The 21760-nt window shown below is 36.8% G+C and overlaps 1 protein-coding gene across 6 annotated transcripts in view; it reads left to right on the top strand.

Moving 5' to 3' along the window:
• BLTP1 (bridge-like lipid transfer protein family member 1) overlaps positions 1-21760 on the top strand; it is a 119975-nt gene that overhangs the window by 60189 nt on the left and 38026 nt on the right. For 4 of the 6 annotated variants that reach the window (XM_074905141.1, XM_074905142.1, XM_074905138.1 and 1 more), the window contains exons 40-53: positions 1175-1415; positions 2700-2848; positions 4650-4869; positions 5768-5926; positions 6581-6756; positions 7171-7346; positions 7972-8678; positions 10003-10242; positions 10634-10727; positions 12191-12241; positions 15845-16051; positions 16205-16443; positions 17037-17281; positions 18677-18782. In XM_074905141.1, the coding sequence (XP_074761242.1) occupies positions 1175-1415; positions 2700-2848; positions 4650-4869; positions 5768-5926; positions 6581-6756; positions 7171-7346; positions 7972-8678; positions 10003-10242; positions 10634-10727; positions 12191-12241; positions 15845-16051; positions 16205-16443; positions 17037-17281; positions 18677-18782 (3010 nt within the window). The remainder of the gene's footprint in view (positions 1-1174; positions 1416-2699; positions 2849-4649; positions 4870-5767; positions 5927-6580; positions 6757-7170; positions 7347-7971; positions 8679-10002; positions 10243-10633; positions 10728-12190; positions 12242-15844; positions 16052-16204; positions 16444-17036; positions 17282-18676; positions 18783-21760) is intronic. The other 2 variants (XM_074905139.1, XM_074905140.1) reach the window with 2 other exon arrangements.

The following is a 21760-nucleotide window of genomic DNA, read 5'->3' as shown; positions in this document are numbered from 1 at the left end:
ATGTTTTAGCTTAGGTAATAGTTTAGGGAAGGTTAACAAACAAGAAAATATAACCCAAACTCATATGTCCTTAAATTGATAAGTAGATATGTCTTCTTTCATTTAATTTTCTTTCAGGTCTGCTGGTTTTATTGTGGCCCATGTGTATGCATACTTTTTAACAAGTTATTTCATTAGTAAATACATGAGAGATCATAAACCAAAAAACGCATGTCTTGATTAATGGCCTTTTTTATCAGATTTCTTTTTTCTTGAAGATAACAGCAAAGTAGTAAAAATTTGCATTTGCATGTAGTTTGTAAACTGAATAAATCTCGATTATTAAGGCAAGTGCATGCACTGATTAGTTTATTCCACATTCTGTCCTCAGAACTAGTTTTCATGTCTTTTAGAAATACTTGGATAATGCAGGCAGTTTAAGAAAAGAGCTAATTTTGTAGAAACTTTTAAAGCTTAAGAATCTTATCTTTTTCTTGGTGGCTTTAGAATGGAAACATCTGGATTGTAGTGGTAAAAAATTGTTTGAACAAGCATGTTAGGCATAAGGAGGAGTGCTTGTTCCTGATTTTGTGTTATTTTCATAATCAAATTCCATGGCTGTCAGATTTAAACAATACCTTTTTCAACATACTCAGGTGAGAGGCCAGTGATCAGAAATAGCACAATTTGTGGCAGAAATAGCACTGTTTGATTTGTGGTCAAAATAAGAAATTTTTTTAGCACAATTCAGTGATGTAATCAAAGCAATCCCTATTTTATGCCTCAGATTTATGTTTTTAAAATACTGCTTACCAACAATGGAAGATACCTCAACTTTTTAATTTTAGTTCTGAATCTACGGTCAGTCTAGTACTGTTGTGAATTTTAGTCTATAGTTCAGAGCCTTATAATTACTTAAGTACTTTTAGTTTCATACTTAATAAACCTGTTCCTGTTGTTTATTTTTGACCTCTTTGGTTATGTAGATGAATACATTTACTGTCTTCAGTGAAGCTCTTAGCACTATGACTTTTTATATCTGAATGGACATTGTGTGATGCCAGTATGTTTCTGTCCTAAGCGTCTTGAGCGCAAAGATTTAACACAGTTCTAACGTGTGTCGTGTTCCGCCCCCCCCCCCTTACTTTCAAGTGGTGTGATATGCATTTTAAATTTTATTTATTCTTTTGTTAAGAGTGATGGCCTACCTGCCTTAGTAACCTTAAAGAAAGGTCTAGTTGCCTTAGCAAGGCAATGGATGAAGTTCATTGTGGTGACCCCAGCCTTTAAAGGAGTCAGCTTACATAGACCAACTCAGCCAGTGAAATTGCAGACAAATGCCTGCCATGACCACGAAGATGGACTTGGATTAGACAATGGAGGGGGTCTTCAGAGTGACACAAGCGCTGATGGAGCAGAGTTTGAATTTGATGCAGGTATTTGTGTTCTGTCTCCATAAAAATTCATGGGCACAAGTAGGTCCTCTCAGAGCATTTGTATCTTCTTTAATTTTAATTCTTGAATACATTGTATTTTTCTTTTTTAGAATCATCAAGCTTCTTTCTTAGAATCATCTTCATTTTGAAGCTGCTGCTGAGAGTTATACTGTTACCATGATTATTACTTGTTTGGGAGAAAACAAAATAGGAGATTTCTTTCACATGTTTTGTCTTGTTACTTTACTGCACAAAATATATCAACTTAATTATCTGTTAGCTTGTAATTAGGATTTTGTTGTGCAGCTTCTGACCTTGGTTAAAAATTGTAACGTGCAGTTCTATGAACTCTCCCAGGAATAGCTTCAAACCTACCTACCTTATTGTTCTTTGTGAAGATATTTTCCCCCCCCCATTTTTACTGCTTCATATGTGGTAGATTTCTGTTTCCAGTTTACACATTGCCAATTTAACATGACCTACTGATTTAGCTTTGTACTTGATATAGAGCTTCCATAAGTCATAATCACAGTAAGAAAGGACATAAATAAATACATGCTGTTGGAGCACTCTTTTTTGCTAATTTGAGTTGTCTGTTGAGTTGACTGTTCTCAAAAATACAGTGTTTATGTTTTCCTTTCCTTAAGTAACAGTTGCAAAACATTGAGGAAAAAATAATTATAAAAACCCCCCACAAAAACAGGCAGCAGTTACCAGCTTAAAGAGAGCAAAACCAGAGATGTTTGTGGGTGAAACTTGTATGTAATTAGACATCATGATGGAAATTTTTGTCCCCTTCCCTAAAATACGTGCTTGGTTGAGCAGAAAAAGACTGTTAGAACCAGTGAAGTATTTTAATTCTCCCCCTGCCCCCCCAATCCATGTTATTCTGTTTTTCACCAAGAATTTTTGAAGCAGCAATTTTGCTGCCTTGTATACATTTACTTATAGATGGAATTCATACAGATGTAAGCATCTTAATTCAAAAAATGATCAGCAATGCCAGAGTCAACAAAAGAAAATGAAACTCGACAACTTTCCTTTGGATCAACAGTTGTATGACATTAGGAGGACAAAAAGATTTGTACTTGGGTTATTAAACAAAATCCAGTAGGCCCATGTCTGAGGTTTTCTTATTTTGTCTTAAAATTACATGGACAGCTCTGTGTAGGTATGTGTCAGAATTTGGAAGTTTCTGACTGCTTGTAAATAAATATACTAATAATAGCTAATCTTGGTTCCCCATATATATACAAATGAGGAAAACTTTTTGCTTGATTCCAGCTACTGTCAGTGAGCATACAATGCTCTTAGAAGGAACAGCTAATCGCCCTCCACCTGCTGGTGGCTCTTCTGGGCCTGTAACTGGTGCTGAGATCATGAGGAAATTATCCAAGACTCACACTCACAGTGATTCTGTTCTGAAAATAAAGGTAAGTTTCTAGTGCTATGAACAAGAGGAAAGTGGTTTGTAGCTGCCCTGTTTAGAAGCAATTCTGTACGTTGCAGGTGAATAAGTACTTACCTAAAAAGTGTAACACATGGAAGGTATGCTCTCTACCTTATAAAAGTGATGCTTGATCAGTTGGTCTATTTTCTGTATCTGTTCTTTATTGTTTTTCTTGCCAAATACCTTAAGAGCCGTGCTTAAAAACAATATATATACACATCATTTAAGGATGTGCATCAACTTATGGCTTTTCGTCTATTTATGGAAGCACAAAAGAAGATTTAACTATCATTATACAAAATCTAAGATTGATAAAGCTCTCAAGTAACTTTGTAGTAAAATTAGTGTGGTTTTTTTATTCTAGAAGCTGTTCAGAAAATGGCAAGATTTTATTTTTATCCCTAGTTTCTGAACAGAAAGAGTCTGTGAACGTGGATTTGGGGGGTTGTTTTTGTTTTGTTTTTCTAAGTAATTCGTTGTTTTCTATATGCATGTTAGGCAGCTTGGTGGCTTGTACCAATTCCTTTTCAGCCGTGGTTTTTCATGGAATAACTGAGATTGGAAGGGACCTGGGTAGGTCATCTTGGCCAAGGCCCTTCTCAAGCAGGGCCACCTAGAGCCGGTTGCCCAGGGTTATGTCCAGATGGCTTTTGAATATTTCCAAGGATGGAGACTCCATAGCCTGTGATAGTACCGAGTTACCCTCACAATAAAAAAGTGTTTCCAAATGTTCAGGAGGAGACAGAGTCCTGTGTTTCAGTTTGTGCCTGTTGCCTCTTGTCCTGTCACTGGGCACCACTGAGAAGGGCCTGGCCTCACTGTCTCTGCATCCTGCCTTCAGGTATTCACATAGATTAATAAGATCCCCCCTGAGCTTTCTTTTTCCAACATTGAACAGTCCCAGCTGTCTCAACCTGTCCTCATATGAGAGATATGAGAGGTCTTAATTACCTTAGTGGCCCTTTGTTGGACTCTCCAGTGTTTCTCTCTTATACTGGAGAGCCCATAACTGGACACAGTACTCCAGGTGTGGCCTCCCCAGTGTTGAGCTGGAGGGTAGGATCACCTCCCCCCACTTGCTGGCAACTTACTGGTCAATGCAGCCCAGCTGGACAGCCCAGCAAGGACACATTGCTCCCTCATATTCAACTTGGTGTCCACCCCAGGAGCCCCAGCTCCTTTTCTGCAAAGCTGCTTTCCACCTGGTCAGCCCCCAGCATATGCTGGTGCATTTGTCCCCTCTGTCAGATAGTCGCCCACTACTATCACTTACCACCACTTTCCTGGTGGTCTTGCATGGTTTAGGGTTAAGTGGCCCAGATTGCTTTGCTTGAATGCACATCTAGCTCTTCTTTGATTTGGAGGGCAGAGAACCTGTTTCACAGTTTAAAGTCTTTAGGTGTGCCAGAAGTCCCCAGCTTCTGTTCTTCATCTTCTCCTTATACTAGGGGTGAAGAGTTTTTTATACAAATGAAGCTATATTCAGTGGTATGCACTGTTCCTTCTGCAGACTTGCTTTAGGTAAATTCTACACATCTGCAGTTCCATTTGTTAACTTGTTTGGCTTTTTACACATAAAAATAATACTTGAGAATTCATTAGCACCTTTATGCACACTACCTGTATGATGTATAACTTGCCCCAAATGAAGTGCTATTTGTCCAAAAGTTTGCAGGGTTGAGAATTTTGCACTTACTGTGTTCTGATCTCATATTCAGACCAAATGTCACTTCCTTTTTGCGGTTTACGCAGTACTTCATTAGTTTTTTTCTTTTCTCCACAAGGGTATACATCCGTATCATTCCTTAAGTTACACTAGTGGAGATACAGCTACAGATTCACCAGTGCATGTTGGCCGTTCTGGAAACGCAGTCAAAGAAAGTCCAAGAAAAGAGAGTCTGCTCAGCTATCTCACTGGGAGTTTTCCTAGCCTGCATAATCTTTTGGAAGGGACTCCTCAAAGAAGTACAACTGCAGTTAAAAGTAGTTCTTTAACAAGAACAGGTATGATGTAGCGTAAGTAAGCTAAAGGGAGGGGAAGGGAGGATTGATTTTATATTAATGATTTAGAAAAGGTACTGTATTTTCTCTACAAGTTATCATTTCTGTTTAAGGTCCTATGTCCCCCCTCCCTCCAAATAAGAATCACAGTTTTTAATAGCAGTTCCTAGACATTGCTGCACCGTGCCGTTTCCTAGAAGCAAACAGCAAGTACATCAGTTTGGGAAAGAAATTACAACTATCAAAATAAATAAAATATTCTCCTTTTACTTAGCCTTACTACTTTTTGAGTATAATACATAATTATTTGAGTCTTTTTGAATGAATAAGGAAATTAAGTGATCATTCTGTATTTGTCATTTTTTCTTGACCTTGTAAGTAGCTCAAGAAGTGGACTAAAAATACGTTGCAGGAACTTATTTTGTGTGTAATAATTTGCAGATTTTTAGTAATGGTCTTTTGAACAAATGTGTTTTGTAGAAGTTTGAAATATGTACATACAAATTTTTTTGTTCTATATTATTGTTCACAGTGCATTGTCATAATTTATATAAAGAAAAACAGATAAGTTTGATATTGCGTTTTCTCTAAAGCCTCTCTCCTTTGCTGTCAGGGAATGAAATATTGTTCAGAAGAAAAGGTATTTTGGTTTATGACTTCTTTCCTTTAATTAAGGGATGAACAATTGCAAAGAAACTTTAGTGCAACATCCATTAGTGTCATAGTATAACTTCTGTGGTAGCACCTGCAGTGCTGCTTGACACATACTTTACTGGAAAAAAACTTGAGAATTAGGTTTGATTTTATAGTAAATATATATTGTCAGTAAAATTAAGCTGCGTTCCTGGTTTTTGCTGACTTTGATACAACAAATGCTAAAGCTTCTGATTTATCTGTATAGGAAATACTGTGGCCACAGACATGTTATCTGAACATCCTCTGCTGTCTGAACCATCTTCTGTGAGTTTCTATAACTGGATGTCAAATGCTGTGGGCAACAGAGGAAGTGTAGTACAAGAAAGCCCGGCCACCAAATCTGGACACAATAGTCTTCCAACAGGTATTGCTAAATACAGCTGAATTTAAGAGATTATTCTGGGTTGGCTGTTCCTGTGTTTACCTCATTGTTTCTGAAAGTAGTTGAGCAAGTGACTTGAGTTCAAGAGACCTAAATACTACTTGTTGGACTTGTCAGCAAACCAGAAAATGAACAAATGTGATTTAAGCAAAACTGTTGTTTTCATTTCCCTCACCCTGCCTCTAAAAATCTAGCTTTTTCTTAGGTTTGGAACTGTAAAAGTAGCTTCCAAAACCATGTGTGGCTGCCAAAAACTCAGACATAAAATCATCCTCAGGTGCAGAGTTCCTTGGATTTTGTTAGTTATTTTGAATCTATTTTGCATATGCTGTTTTTGTAATAAAGGTTTTGAATATTGGAATCTTTGCTCTTTCTCAGTTCAGCTTTGAGACTAAACATAAACATGTTTTTGTGCTTTCCAGATATGAGCTGGACTATCTCTATTACCTGTTTCAGCAATATCAGATTGTTTCTTTATCCTGAATGTCACTCCTGTGAGGTTATAGACCTGAGTAGGGCTCTGACTTTCTTTGTGTATGGCATGTGTTTCTGTATAATTAATCTTGCTGAATTAATAGAGTTGGTGGTGTTAAAATTTGCTGTGGTGTTAGTGTTCCATGAGTATTTATTTTTTAGGTGTGGCACCCAATCTTCCTACTATACCCTCTGCTTCAGACTTCAACACAGTTTTGTCTAGTGACCAGAACACCCTGGATGGCACACACTCACAGCACAGCACCAGTCAGGATGACATTGCAGGTGTGGAAGAGGGTAACCAGGGGTTTCCTGCTGTCCAGCTAGCAGATGCACAGGTAAGTGTGGTTTACTGATGTATTTTGGAGTGCAAAACTATTTATTACTTTAAAAAAAAAAAAAAAAAAAAAAGCGCAATGAAAATGTTGCCATGTTTTTGAAAGGGTCAAGAAACCTCTGAGGCATCCCATAACAAACTTTATGAATGGTGATTAATGGAGCACATGCGGAAACCTTGCTCCCATAGCTAAGCATTCAATACTAGCTTGCTGTAGTCAATCTTTTTACTCAGAAAGTCCATAAAGCTTCTCCTCTTTATCCCCTTTCTTTCTGTTTTACAGCACTGTCAGTAAAATTTAATGTTCCATATTATGTAGCTGACCCTGTAAATACTGTAGATAAACAAATGCTGGAGCAAGACTATAGGAATAATCTAGACTATGAGTACTAAATCAGTGGGTTTTGTTTTGTAGGTTGTTTTCAAACCTCTTCTAAGTTACACAGGAATTCAGTCTCAGGATGCAATGCCACTCTGCTACAGAATGTACTTCGGAGAGTACCTTTCCTTCTCAGGAACTTTGGACTGCCTAAGAGCAGATATTGTTGATTCAGATACAGCAAAGGAAAGAAAAAGCAAGCGAGCTCGAAGGTATGTTGTGAGAGATTTGAAACTATGTATATTGGTTAAAGAACAGAAATCAGATTTTTCGTCTGAAGATATAAAATTCCAAAGCACATCCATAGAATAAGGAGCAGTCCTTTATTCTTTTAATCTTACCTGGTTTGTCTTTCTGTTAGAATTTTAGTTTTTAAAAAATATTCCTCTGGAATGGTTTGGAAATTTTAAGTATTTGAATCTCAGCTACTTTTGAAAATTGGAGACTGTAGAGGGGAGAGCTGGTCAGAAGAATAGTGGGAAAATTTGAGAGACTCTTAAGTGCTGTTTTGTAATTAATCTTGTAAATGAGGTTTTTCGGGTGTAAATGCTGAATCTTCCCCCTGCCCCCCCACTGATTTTGGGCAAAGCTTTAGGTTATGATGGAAAGATTGCATGCCAAACTGAGTTTACTTAGAACTGAATCATTACTGTCTTTGTAGCACGCAGTGTGAAAGTATCAAAGTTAATGTTTTATGTTTAGAACTATGGTAAGAAGGTGGCATCCTAAGGGAATTAAAAAGTTGCATTCAGTAAATTAGACATAGCACTGTGTAAAAAAGTATCTGACTCCCATAAAAAGAAACAAAGTAGTAACTTGTACCTTTTCTTTCCTTAGGCAAGGAGCTGTCAATCTTCCTCCTCTTGAATTCAAACCAGCTTTGATGTTAGAAACTTTCAGTATTAGTGCTGTTGTAATGGAGAAATCCATGTGCACACCTCATAACTCCACCAATGCCCTTTCTTTTCATGACTTGAATAAACGCTATTATAATACTTTTCACTGTAATTTTACAATTTCTTGCCAATCTATAAGCCAACACGTAGATATGGCACTGGTTCGTCTCATTCATCAGTTTAGTACAATGATTGATGACATCAAAGCCACACAGACAGACATCAAGCTTAGCAGATACACAGCTGGATCAGCCTCTCCGACACCTACTTTTAAAACCCGCAAACACAGAGACTTCCGCTCTTCTGATTTCAGTCGAAGCTCTCGAGGAAGTCTTAATGGAGGTAACAGAGTGAACAACACCAAAAACAAACGAACAAACAATGAGAACAATAAAAAAGAGTCTCGAAACAAGAACTCCTTGGGGAGGTCAGAAAGAAGAACTTCTAAAGTGTCCAGGAAAGGTTCAAAAGATGTAGTTGACCACATGACTATTCATATGGATGACTCTGACTCTATTACTGTGTCAGAACAGAGTGAACCTTCTGCTGAGTGCTGGCAAAATATGTATAAACTGTTGAACTTCTATTCACTCATTTCTGATCCAACTGGAATTTTAGAAAAGTCTTCTGAAACTTTTGGGCCAACAGGTAAACTAATTCATGAATCCAAATAATGGAGAGTGTGTGTTTTTGCTCAATGTATTCTTCTAAAGCTTGATCATAAGGCAGTTTTTGAAAGTTCCTCACCCCATCTGACTTGGATCAGAGTGAGGCAAGTGGTGAGGATGTAGGGGGAGCTTGTAATTAGTTTGCCGAGATGGTGTACAAAAGAAAAAAAAAAAAAAAATGTTCCTGGCTTTACAGTATGGTTTGATTCTTTCAATCCTTGACTTAGTCAGATATGTGCTCATTGATTGGTTTCAGATTGAGACCCTTGATACTCTTGTGCAGCTCCGTTAATCTAGATTTGCATTGTGTGTGGGGCTGTGTTAAAAGGTTAACTTTTCTGGTTTATTGTGCACAGAGTGGATTGAGTTTGTTCCTTCCTAGGTGCTATTTTGTTTTCAAGTGGCTGCTGGAAATGCTATATATTATCATTTTGTGAAAATATGTAAGCAATCTTGAGGGAGATAATTTCTGCTTTGGGAATGACAGAGTGAAAAAATTATCTGTGAACCTAGTTTTGAGAAGGAGAGGTGAAGTACTGTTTTTGGTAAAGTCCAGCAAAGATTACAGGTATTTGGGCCATAATTTCACCCAGAATTTTGAGATCTGGGGCAATCATTGCTCTCTATTTCCAAAGTATTTTAGCACAGCAGAGTAAATTTGAGACTTTTCATCAACAAAAAGAATGATGCTCTTAGTTTGCTGTAGATATACAGGGGATAGTATAGTTACTAGTTAGGCATATTTTCTTTGGACTTGTTTTAAATAAAGAATGAAAAACTGAGAAAGTGTCAAATGAGAGCTTCTGTTAAACAGAGGGTGGTATCTTTCATGCACAGAGTATCATATCCGCAGCTGTTATCTGCAGAAAATGTAAATTTTCTGACATTGTTTTTATGCTCTTGAGTGTTGAAAAGGAACATCCAAAACTGAATGATAAGAACCTTTGACTGTGAAATGATTAAAAAAAACTCCCAACAACCAAACCAGGACAATTGGAAACTGTCAGAGCATTTTTATTGTATAACAGTAAAATCCTGTAAATATTAATATTTATATAACGTACATAGGAATATATCTGTGAATAATAATGAAATCTCATCTCTCATTATTGTCCCTTTTGTGTCTTGGATTTGGTTCAGTTGCAATGTTATTAGAGTGGAATAAATGAGGCACAGCTAATTTGCCTGAAGAGTTTGCTTGATGTACAAGATACATGATCCTTGGTTTCAAATACAAATATAAATCAGATATGCCAAGGATTTCTTGTAAAGTATCCTTAAGTAACTCCTTTGTATTTGTGTAGGTGTTCGAAGCCCAACTGAACCTGCTTGTAGAGTGGTGTTTGAGAATGAACAGGATAATGGCAGAGACACGCAGAGGAAGCGCAGCCTGGTGACTTCAGAGCCACAGCATGTGACTCTCATAGTCTTTGGAATAGGCATGGTGAACCGAACCCACCTGGAGGCAGACATTGGCGGTCTAACGATGGAATCTGAACTGAAGAGAATCCATGGCAGCTTCACCCTGAAAGAAAAAATGAAAGGTGGGATAAGCTGAAATGTACTCTGTAACAAAATTCCATGACAGCTTTACATGTTGCTGTGTGTGCATACCTATACTGATGCGTATGCATGTATGTGTAATATGGTTTGTTGGTAAATTGATGTACATTATATCCGTGTGTGAATAGCATAATAACATTCAACAAGTTCTTTTAAAAACTACTAGTAGGATGCTGAAGGATAAAAGGATGGAAGATTCTCAGAAAATGTCATGGAAGGAAATTCTTTTAGAAAATAGCCTCTCCTTTCATTTTCAAAAGCTTTCTTGTCACAATTTAAACTTGATACTACTTAACTAGCTACTAAAACAGTAGGCATACCTGGAAGTATTTTACTGAATGAAATGCTGTTAAGTATCTTTTTTTCTTAAAGATGTACTACATCAAAAGATGACTGAGACATGTGCCACTGCTCACATAGGAGGTGTCAATATCGTTCTGCTGGAGGGAATTACCCCAAATATCCAGTAAGTGTGAAGCCTGACAGTTTTAAATTGTTCAAGTGCATAGAAGTGTGTGACAATAAAGGTATGTAGCTTAATACTGAGAAAGCATTGATGATATGTCTTTAGGTAGAATCTGTGAAGTCATAGAGTTTGGTGGCAGCTATCCCGCTGTTGCAGAACTGGGCTTGCGTTCGACTTGTAGAGCTAATTGCATGTGCCTGTTGATAAGAGGCTATTCTAGAAAAGGCTTACCTGAGTAAGCCGAGAAGGAATATGGTGAAAGTATTAATAGGCTTCAGTCTAGGCCACCCAGTTGCACGAGTCTTGGACATAGAAAGGAACAAGAGTATTCATAATCATGGAACTATTTCTAGTAAAAGATATTAGTAAGTTCAGAACTGAATGCAGGATCGCAGTGTAAATGGGTGACATGACTGAAAAGTCATAGGTGACAGGTCCTCTTCTAAAGAGAAAGAAATGAAATTTCATGAAAGCAGAGCTTTCTGCACTAATTTTATTCCATGTGGTGTACGCCTAGAAGCTCTACCACATCATGTGTATTGTTTCTCCTATGCTTCTGATTGCTTTTTGAAGCATATAGGTTCCACTAAACCATACAAGATTTCTAGGAGTTATTTCATCTACTGATGTTGATTATTCTTATTTAAGATCTGTGTTGTTTCTTGCATAGATGCCTCTTTGAACTCCCATGATGCATGGTTCTTTGTGTTATTTTTACAGTTCTAATATCCATTCTCCATCCTTTATATAATTGATAGAACTTTGCAGGGATGGGGGGGAGAATCACTTTTTGTGCATGAACATCTTGAATGACTTGCTCAGCATCCACATTGTTGCCTTTTTTTTTACGAGGCTCACAGACTGAAAAAGGGCACACATTATTTTTCTTTGTTTCTAGCTGAACTTCTTTCTGTTAGAGTTGCAAAACAGCAGTTGGACCATAACTCTTCAATGTAGATCACCCTCATGCATTCATTGTCAGCTGGGCAACCCTCAGTATGTGATCTGGTTTTAGAATATTAATGTTGTAGAAAAGGAGCTAATTAATGTGATGAGTCTCTCCTTTTAATTCCTATTCAGTTTGGAAGATGCTATATAGAACTTAAACCATATAGAATTTTAATAATGTCCCCAGCTAAATTGCTTCCCATAAGCATGTTTCTAATCTGACAGCCATGTAGCATTTCTGAAGGTGACTGAGGTTATTCATGTCTGTTTTACATCATCTTACTGAGCTTCCATATAGGGAACGTATAAAAGGAAAGAGGGGGAAATAATGATATACCTTTAACAACAGCAAACAACAGTCCCTAACAAAACCAAAACCTTCAACTTGGTAAATTTGAAAGTAAGTGTCATGTTGTGGGTTACAAGTAATTAACTTGACTAATTTTGCATGAATGTTTATTCTTTATTTGCTTTGTTTTTATTTTTCTTGCTTTCTCTTCAATCTTCATCTGTAGACTGGAGGATTTTCCTACATCTCCTACAAGCACAGCCAAACAAGAGTTTCTGTATGTCATATTATTATGTTTAATAGTCTTGCAATTAACTCTGTGTTGTGTAGCTAATGGCTGCATTCCTACTGTGTGTGATTGTGTAGGCAGATGTTGCTTGAATACATTTCAGTTTAACATCTAATATTACCTAGATAAGCTTTTAATATAGTCTGCTAAATATCTGTCCAAAAAAGCCTTTGTAAATGTTAAAAATGTAGCTTTAGGGGCAGATACTACACTATACGGTCACTACTCTAATGCTAGAATGGTTTCACTGGCTCTGAAGTTCTTTAGATCTGCTTCTGTGTTTTTTTCTTAATGAGGTGTAATCATGCTGTTAAATGTAAAGGAGCAAACAAGTTAGATTTGCTTTGAACTTCGTAAGGAACTGCTGTTCTTAGAGTGGTAGTACCTGTTGTGATTTTGGCATGAATAGGACCATTCGTTTTGTCTTTATTTAGCTCTGTGCAGCGTTTAATTACGAGGCATGCTGACCAGGTTAAGCTAACACAAAATGTGTTCCTTAAAACTGAGTCTACGCATCTACCACTAATGAAGGTGACCCTCTTCATGTCCCCCAGATCCCTATGATGTAGGGTTTTTTCTCTCGCTAAAGAGGCAGTGTTTTCTTTCTAGTTGTTTTCTAACTTCCAGAGGGTCTCACTGGAGTAGTGGTCAGGGTGGGAAATGGTACACTGATGATCTAGAAGCCCTGTTACACAATGACCCTTCAGTACTCTGAGAAGAAAAGTTATGTAGCCAAAAATTGTGAGGCGGCTCTTTTCTTTTTTTTTTTTTTTTTTTTTTTTTTGTACTTACTTTTCATTATTTTTCCCAAAGCACTTTTCTGAGCGTGGGTTTTGTTTGCTGCTTTAGACCACTAGTGCTTATCTTTTAGTAGTGCTTAGTACAACTGCTGTTTGTTACAGCATTTGTGTATGTTCAGTGTTGTGATAATACAGGATTAACTTTAAAATGTCCTTATAGATGGTAGCTCTGGAAGGAGTTGTGATGGATTGTAAAACTGCAAGTGATGTAAAGAAAATGTTCGGGGTTTTTTTTTTTCCTTTTTGTCTGGTAGCAACATTAAACGAGCAAAAGAAAGTACTTTTTTTGCATAATGCATCACTGAACAGATGATGTGGTCAACAAAAGTATAAATGATTAAAAGGTTTGGACAAATCCATGTAGGATATGTCTGGTGGTGAGTCATGAACACAATACAGCCTTTGGCTCAAAAAGTAAACTTTTGATGGCTGGAATTAAGAAAAGGATCACTTTACGCCCCAAGTATCTGCTACTGCCCAAATTTTCATCTGACTCAGCGTGATAGTTCCTTGTGTGTTACAGGCCTCCTGCTGACATTTCCTCCCCCAGTTTTTCTAACATTCCCAAAAATCTGTTAGATTGATTAGTGGCCTTGTAGCCAGTTCTGTACTGGAACAAAGACCTTTTCCACAAGTTTGCCTGGAGAGTCCATCATTGGACTTGATGGAAATTGATGTAAGAACATAAAATTACTTCCGCATGCATACTGGTATATAACACTAAATATCAATTAATGACTTCAGTAATATTCAGCCAGATCTGTTACAGGTCTATCACCATAGGTAAGCAAACTGCAGACATATAACGTGCAGAGCCTATTCCAAATAAATGTGTAGCCACACAGTTGTTCTGCATTTCATTGTCATCGAAGCAGGCTTTTTGTAGACCAGATGAGTGACAGTGAAATTCATTCGTTGCATGAAATATGGAAATGCCTTAGCAGAGAAGCACAGAAATATGGAAACACCTTAGCAGAGAAGCACAGAATCTTGCTGAAATGTGATTTTCCTGCGACAGCTATATTGGTATAATTTTTTTAAATTAAGAAAGTGTTTAAAATTGGATTAATTCCCATGTTTGGAATCAATTGGAAATTCAGTACAGACTTTTAACTCCAACTACATTTAGTTTTAACTTCTACGCAAAGATAGGTTAAGAATAGAACGTCTGGTAGAGGTCAGGAAGAGATTTTGCAACTTCCCTTAAGTTGAAATTTGGTTTTGTGGTATTTGAATAGGTAATGTAGTAGTACTTTGTTTTATAGATAGGGGAAAGAACGTATTCTTGATTGGCCTCATGATAGTTCAGTCAGAATGGTAGCAGGAAGAAAGTAGGAAATAAGCAAACAGAGAAATAATCACGTTTTAATCCATCTCTTTAAAAGACAAGTCTGTCCTTTTCTTAAGTAGTGTTTATTTGTATAATGTTCCTCTGAAAATACTTGTGAAATAAGGTTTGTTTCCTCCTTCATATTTGTGTAAATTCTTCAAATATTTTGAAATAGTTTCTGATGGCAGTCTACCCTAAAAATGAAACCATAACTGCTTAAGGTCGCTTATAGCTCTTCTGTAGCTGGGAAAATCTGAAAATGTTTCTATAGTTTCAGTAAATTTAATCTGCTGTTGATAGGCCTGTGGTTGCATTACAGTGGTGTATATTTTCTTCATTATAAGCAGAAAGATTAATTTTTTCTTTTTTGATTTTTCTTTTTTCTTTTTTTTTTTTTTTTAATTTCCATACCTGGGATGCTTTGGGCTAGCTGATATTTTAACATCAGAATAAGGAGCTCTGTGTTAGGGCTTCACAAAAGAAAAGTTACTTAGGGAGTAGAATTCATAGAATATTGTCGCTTTCATCATGCGACCAGACTGTCTAACAATTTAAATCATGATACAAGAAGTATTTATTTATGCTCCTTAAAATTTAATCTTTGAGAAACTTTCACTGAATGTTGCAATTTTATAGAGCCTATTTTGCAGACATTTTAACTGATGTACTGCAGCTTCACAACTATGTGTCTTTGTGTTTGAGGCTGTAATATTCTGTGCTGGCTACATAATATACTTCCATTGGGTAACCCTCCAGTAATTGACCTTAGATGAGAAACATCAATGTGTTACCCCATGTATCTCTTTTAATAGGAGCTTAGTGAATTCTGATATGCCAACATTTCATTTTGAGATCAAAAACTGTCAGCTTTGTGCAGTTGTATTTTTATCTTGGGTAACCATTGTGAACCATATCCTCCTTAACATTAAAATAACGTTTAGATGTCATATTTTGGAATAGTATGTATCAATTAAATGTCAGTATTAATTCACAAACCCATTTATTACTTGCTCTGTATTTATTGCTAAGCAAGTATTTCCTCCTTTGACCTTTTTGGATGCTAAAATCAGATTTTACTAAGTCATTTTATGAAGAGGATGATTCAAGATTATTCCTGTAAAGGAGTTGAAATGGAAGGCTTTTGTTTCTGTGTGTGAAAATTTGTTTGTGTATGTGCAGCCTACTGTCTGTAAACTCAAATGATCTCACATTATGCAGGAATAACAGTTTAACAGGTATTTTTGCAACGCATGACTTGTAGTTCTCCTAAATGTAGTTGTTTGTGGCATGTAGTGCATCTGTCCGTGTAAAATGAAAGAAAAAGGAATGTGTATGTAGCTTAGAAAAAAATCACTTACATGAATACTTTAAAATTCAGCTAACACTTAAAAAAACATTTTAACATAAAACTGCAACTGTTTTGAAAGACATGCAAATAAATCCGATTTCCTTTTCTGTTAGAACTGTCGTGAAATGCAGTATTGCCAAATCCCAGGCCCTGTATAGTGCCCAGAGAGGGTTGAAAACAAACAACGCTGCTGTGGTCAAAGTTGGAGCCATCAGCATCAACATTCCTCAGCATCCTGCCACGCTACACAGCATGATGGTGCGCAGTTCTCACCAGCTCTCCAAGCAGATTTCGGATCTCATCAGGCAACCATCAACTGCGTAAGTGCTGCTTGCTTGGCAATTCCAGATGCTGCTGGTTGACATCCAATTATGGGCTTGTGCTACTTTGAACGTATGTGGGAGAGTCAAGCTAGTCATATATCATGTTAGAATAACAAAAAATATTTTTCTCATCTTTGTCTTGGTAAATAGAACCCAGCCTACCAAAGAAGATGTTGCGACTCCCTTGCCCTCTGAAAAGACTCCAACGAGTATTAATCAAACACCTGTTGAAACAAATGAATTTCCACAGCTGCCAGAAGGATTAGAAAAGAAGCCTATAGTTCTTAAATTCAGTGCCATGATAGATGGTATAGCTATTGGAGCAGCACTCTTGCCCTCTCTAAAGGCGGAATATAAAATGGGCAGAATGAGGAGTCATGGAATGACAGGTAAAAGTTCTCTGAAACTAAAAACATTATGGCTTTTAGTTTGACCTTGCTAGAAGGAAGCACAAGGACTCAATATTTCTGTTGAATTATAGCTAGAGCTTTGAATCTGTTACTGTCAGCTTTGTTTTTTGAATGTGGACTTCAATCAGATGGGGCCATGTAGGGAGTTTACACCATTGTTGTTTACACAGTTGCCAGAGGAGAATACAAGAGCAGATGAAGACATGTATACATTCATATGTCGTTTCCTTCCAGGAAGGTTCCCTCTGACTGCTAAAATCAGTTTATGATCCTTGATTAAATAAATACTGATTTGTAAGGCTACATGAGAATACTTTTATTAGGGCCTCAGGACAGATGAGGTGGTTTTTATGACTCTCTTCTCTATCTAATTACAGTGAAGTCTTCATTTTCTTTAAAAATTAAGAAAGCCCATAATCATGCAGGTGAATATAGCTCTAGAGGTCTGTGCACTTCAGTAACATTTTAATGATTTTATTTTTTTAAATTCCAAAAGTGTTCTTAAATTTAAGGATAAATAAAAGATTCTTTTGTCAGTTCATAGCTTTTCTTTCCCCGTCTTCCTTTTACAGGTGCCCAAACTAGATTTAATTTTGAACTTCCAAGTCACAGATTGCGCTTCACTTCAAAAGTCTCTGCCACTGATATGTCAACCATTCCTCCTTCAGCAAGTCTCAACCTTCCTCCTGTCACTATGTCAGGCAAATATATCATGGAAGAACATGATACTTACTCAGACCAAATTTGGAGCATAGATGAACTACCTGCAAAGCAAGGCTATTATCTACAGGGGAACTACTTGCGTTGTGTGGCTGAAGTAGGTGTTGAAGATGGTAGTTTTCTTTGATAACTTGTTGAATTATTTCCATTCTATTTCTGTATGTGCAGCTACATATTATTTTAATAATCTGTTTACTCTAGAAATCTCAGGTTTACAGGTTGATTCAAATACAGTGTTTTTAATTGCATGACACTGAAATAGAACTTTGTCAATCCTTAGTTTGAGCAGCCAACATATAAGCTTTCAAGACCACTGTATCAGAGGATTTAGAATATGTGGTTTTGTACAAATAAATACTAAAGATATGTTTAGAAACTTTTTTTGAACAACAGTGTTTCTTATCAATAAAGCAGACAAAAGTATATTATGCTGATGAGTCAAAGTGTGATTTTTAAACTGAAAGCTTATGCCAGCACATCAGGTAATGTAATATATTTTGCAAAAAAATACTGAAAAATTAAAAACAACTTTATTGTTTCATAACTGTATTATTTTTCCATAGATAGGAGAAGCTATATATAACCGTAGTAAATGATACAAAATTTTGTTCGATACAGAGTGTTCTACTCATAAGTTCTGTTTGTGTACCAATTTCCACAGTTACTTTTCACAGAGAGAAAAGTGTTGCTGCTTAAAAGAAACCTAGCTGGTGGGGAAAAGCGGGGCTTTTCTACTAACTGTATTTCTTTAGTCAGAAAAATAGTCTAGCGTGTTTGTAATTGAGACTTCTGATGTGTGCATCTTTACAGGAGAAATTTAATTAGGTGCTGCTCTTTGTTCAACCCGTTTCAGTTATTTCCTGGATGAAGAAAGACCTTAGGGTGTTTGAATTTCTTCAGCATGTAAAACAAAAGGGAGGGGCTGCTTAGCGTAGGCAAAAGCCAAGTCCAAGTAGTTTTAGAAAATATCTGTATTTTAAGTTTGTTTTTAAAAATCTTAATGACAAATTTGAAAAATCTTAGGAAGACTCCAGTCCTTTAGGAATATTCTTTAAGATTAGATTGGACACATAATAAGTTTACCATTGAAGATATCAGTAAATTAGTTCATCATCTACAGTAACTAGCATAATGCACTGTTAGAGGTTGACAGCTTATTTCTGTTTTGTCCTGATAATGATTTACTGTTTGGAATTAAGTGGCATTTTGCATACTTCCATAAACCCTAATCCAGTCCTGTATTTTATTGTCTAAGCTAGGCTTAAGCAGGAGAAAAAACTTTTTCATATAACAGTGTATTTCCTTCAGGTTTCTAATAGGCATTCAGAGCAGAAAAACTGCAAGACAAAACTATTTTATGGGGGTTTTTTATGCCAGTAACAGTGTAATTGGACTTGAAAAGATACACCTGAAAACTAAAAATGCATTGTTTTGAAAACATAGGTATGGTAACTGTTTTAAAGTTTTGTTCTAAAATTTTATATTTCTGCAGGTTGGTTCCTTTGAACATAATCTCACAACTGATCTTTTAAATCATTTAGTATTTGTGCAAAAAGTGTTCATGAAGGAAGTAAATGAAGTCATACAGAAGGTTTCAGGTAAGCAAAATGCTTAAAACCAACTTTAAGTAAGATCCTTAAACCTTGTTTGATAGCAGCAATATGTAGTTCTTGGGATGAACTATTTATTTCACAGACACTGTCATTTCACATCTGGCACTCTAGCATCAGCAAGAGGCAAGCAGCAGAGCTGGAGTTTGAAGTAGTAACAGAGACTCTGGAAATTTTTATAGCTTTGTCAGAAACAAGACATTTTACTGGGAAGCAGGATAGTTTGTCATTCTGAACACTGGCCTCTGTGTCTGTCTATGACATGATTTTGGCTGGGTTGTTTTCCATATTCGCTTTGTTCACCTGTAAAATGCAGATCGTGATACTGCCTTTTGTAAAATAACATCAGCATATCCTTATAAAGGAAAATAGCTGTGTTCGGAGAAAATAGTGGTCAATATTGGTATTATTTAGTGTCTCCTGATTCCTAGCTCTTCAATTCTTTGCAGATAATATGTTTTAGAACTGTATGAAAAAGGCATTTTGCTATTCATTAGATTGTTTTGTGTATCATGCTGTTATACTGCAGAAACAACTGGTTTGTTTCTGTCACTGAGGCTGGCTTCTGTTCTCAGAAAATTTTCAGAGGAAAAATAGTGTTTTCATTAAAACCCAATTAGAGAACAGTTGAAAAATCACTCAGTGCTGTCTCTTTTGCAATATACAATGGCAGTTGCAAACTGAATTGTGTGTTCATCTGTTTGAGTAGACAAAGTTACAAAACTTTTCTTTTTTCTTACATTAAAAACTCTATCTGACTGAATCACATTTTGCGCAGCATGTAAAAATATATCCACTAACTTTCTAGCTCTTACCGATGGAGGCTTGGTCTGTGTTCCAGAACTAAAAGCAAACCAGAAAGCTGATAACTTGTGCCAGGCAATGACATTTCACTCAGCAAACAAGTTCTATCACCCTACACACTGGAAAAAATAGTACAAAATTATACCTTTTTTTTTCTCATATGTGACTACTCTGAGTGGAAACGTGACTGGAAGCTTTGTTTGACACCTTAGTTATTGTTCAGTAGTTTTTAAAAAAATACAGGAATATAATTTACTGTGGATGTTAGGTGATGGATGAGGAGATGAACAGAAAAGCAAGTAAGTGAAGAACTATAGAAGTGTTTTGTTGTTCTTTAGGTCAAAATAAGAATTGGTAGATGGGGATAAACAGTAAATTAAGGAGAAAAAAGAAAAACAATAATTAATAAGAAATACTGTCTGTCAATAATAAAAAGTCAGGAAGAACTAAACCAGGGAAAATAAGGGAATTTAAATTTTATTAGTTATGTTTTCAGAGGAAGAAGGATGTATGTGAGGGAGAATGGTACAGGATGACAAATGTGATTAAATATTCAAAAGCAGGTGAAATTTCAAGTAGTTTGATTTTTAACACTTTTATCCTAAAAGACTGTTACAGAAATACAGCTAATTTTTACTGGAAAGCTTCATTAATAGTTGAAAACAACATGAGGAAAGATAAACTGAAAAGTGGTAACTAAGTGAAAGGAGTGCCTGTGTGGGCATCTACACACTCCTCTCATCTACCTTTTGCATGTATATGTGTGTGTGTGTATATATATATATATTCATGCTTACAAACAGACATAAAGGAAATGTGCCCTCAAGGGAGTTAAAGGATAAAATAGAAAATGTCAGAATCCCTGAAGGATAAAAAAAAAAATAAATTTTGAACACCCTGATGTTTGTTACAGGCAAAATACATTAGCATTGCGTAGTAAGAGAACACTTGGGGAAGAATAAACCTTCAACAGCTGACATTGTTCTATTAGAACAATTTTTATAAGAGGATCATAAAGTCGTAAAACAGGAAGCCTATATTAGATTTCTTTTACATTTCTCAGTCTCTAGAGTTCGATCTCTCCTCTTTTTATGTGAGGAATTTATTATCATTGCTGGTTCTTTGCTTTTTCAGACCATAAATTTGTATCGTAAGTAGCAGCCTGATGGTTTTTGAAATGCGACTGCTACCTTCCATATTGTGGTAATTCAGCAGGAACGTGATCAGGTGTCAGCAATCCATGGGTCTGGGCACTGAATGCAGAACAAGGGGATGGAAGACGTCTTTCATCCTTCTTGCTTTCAGCAAAGTAATTTACATGGCTTGAAAAGCCAATTAGTGTAATAGACTAAAGTGGTTTTTCTAATTATGGTTTCTGTTGAATTAAAATATTGATTGCATATTATCCTTATATAAAAACTGGGTAAGTACCAATTACTTAAGGTGAAGTTGCGCAAATTAAAAGCTAGTTAATGAACAGAGGACAGAATCATAGAATCATAGAATGGTTTGGCTTGGAAGAGACCTTAAAGATCATCCAGTCCCAATCCCCCTGCCATGGGCAGAGACACCTTCCCCCAGCCCAGGTTGCTCCAAGCCCCGTCCAACCCGGCCTGGAACACTGCCAGGGAGGGGGCAGCCACAGCTGCTCTGGGAAACCTGTGCCAGTGTCTCACCACCCTCACAGGGAAGAATTTCTTCCTTATATCTATTCTAAATCTACCCTCTGTCAGTTTAAAACTGTTACCCCTTATCCTATCCCTATGACCCCTGATGCAGAGTCCCTCCCCACCTTTCCTGTAGCCCCTTTCAGTACTGGGAGGCCGCTACAAGGTCTCCCCGGAGCCTTCTCCTCTCCAGGCTGAACAACCCCAACTCTCTCAGCCTGTCCTCATAAGGGAGGTGCTCCAGCTCCACGATCATCTTTGTGGTTTCCTCTGGACCTGCTCAAGCAGGTCCATGCCCTTCTTACATTGGCAGTTCATAATTCTATCTGCAAGTTGAGGGCAGTGTTGATTTACAGACAGCTGGTCTCTGCTTACTCTTGATTACTCGTATCACTTTTTGCAGTGGTTTATATAAAGATTCAAACCCAACTTCTGATTGAGTTTCGTTCCAGAAAATTATGCTCCCTTAAGCGACACTGTAGATGGCGAAATTTT

This window comes from Athene noctua, chromosome 4, assembly GCF_965140245.1.
Source record: "Athene noctua chromosome 4, bAthNoc1.hap1.1, whole genome shotgun sequence".
Taxonomy (NCBI): Eukaryota; Metazoa; Chordata; class Aves; order Strigiformes; family Strigidae; genus Athene; species Athene noctua.
The sequence above is the reverse complement of the archived record's forward strand: the minus strand, read 5'-3'. Positions and strand labels throughout refer to the sequence as shown.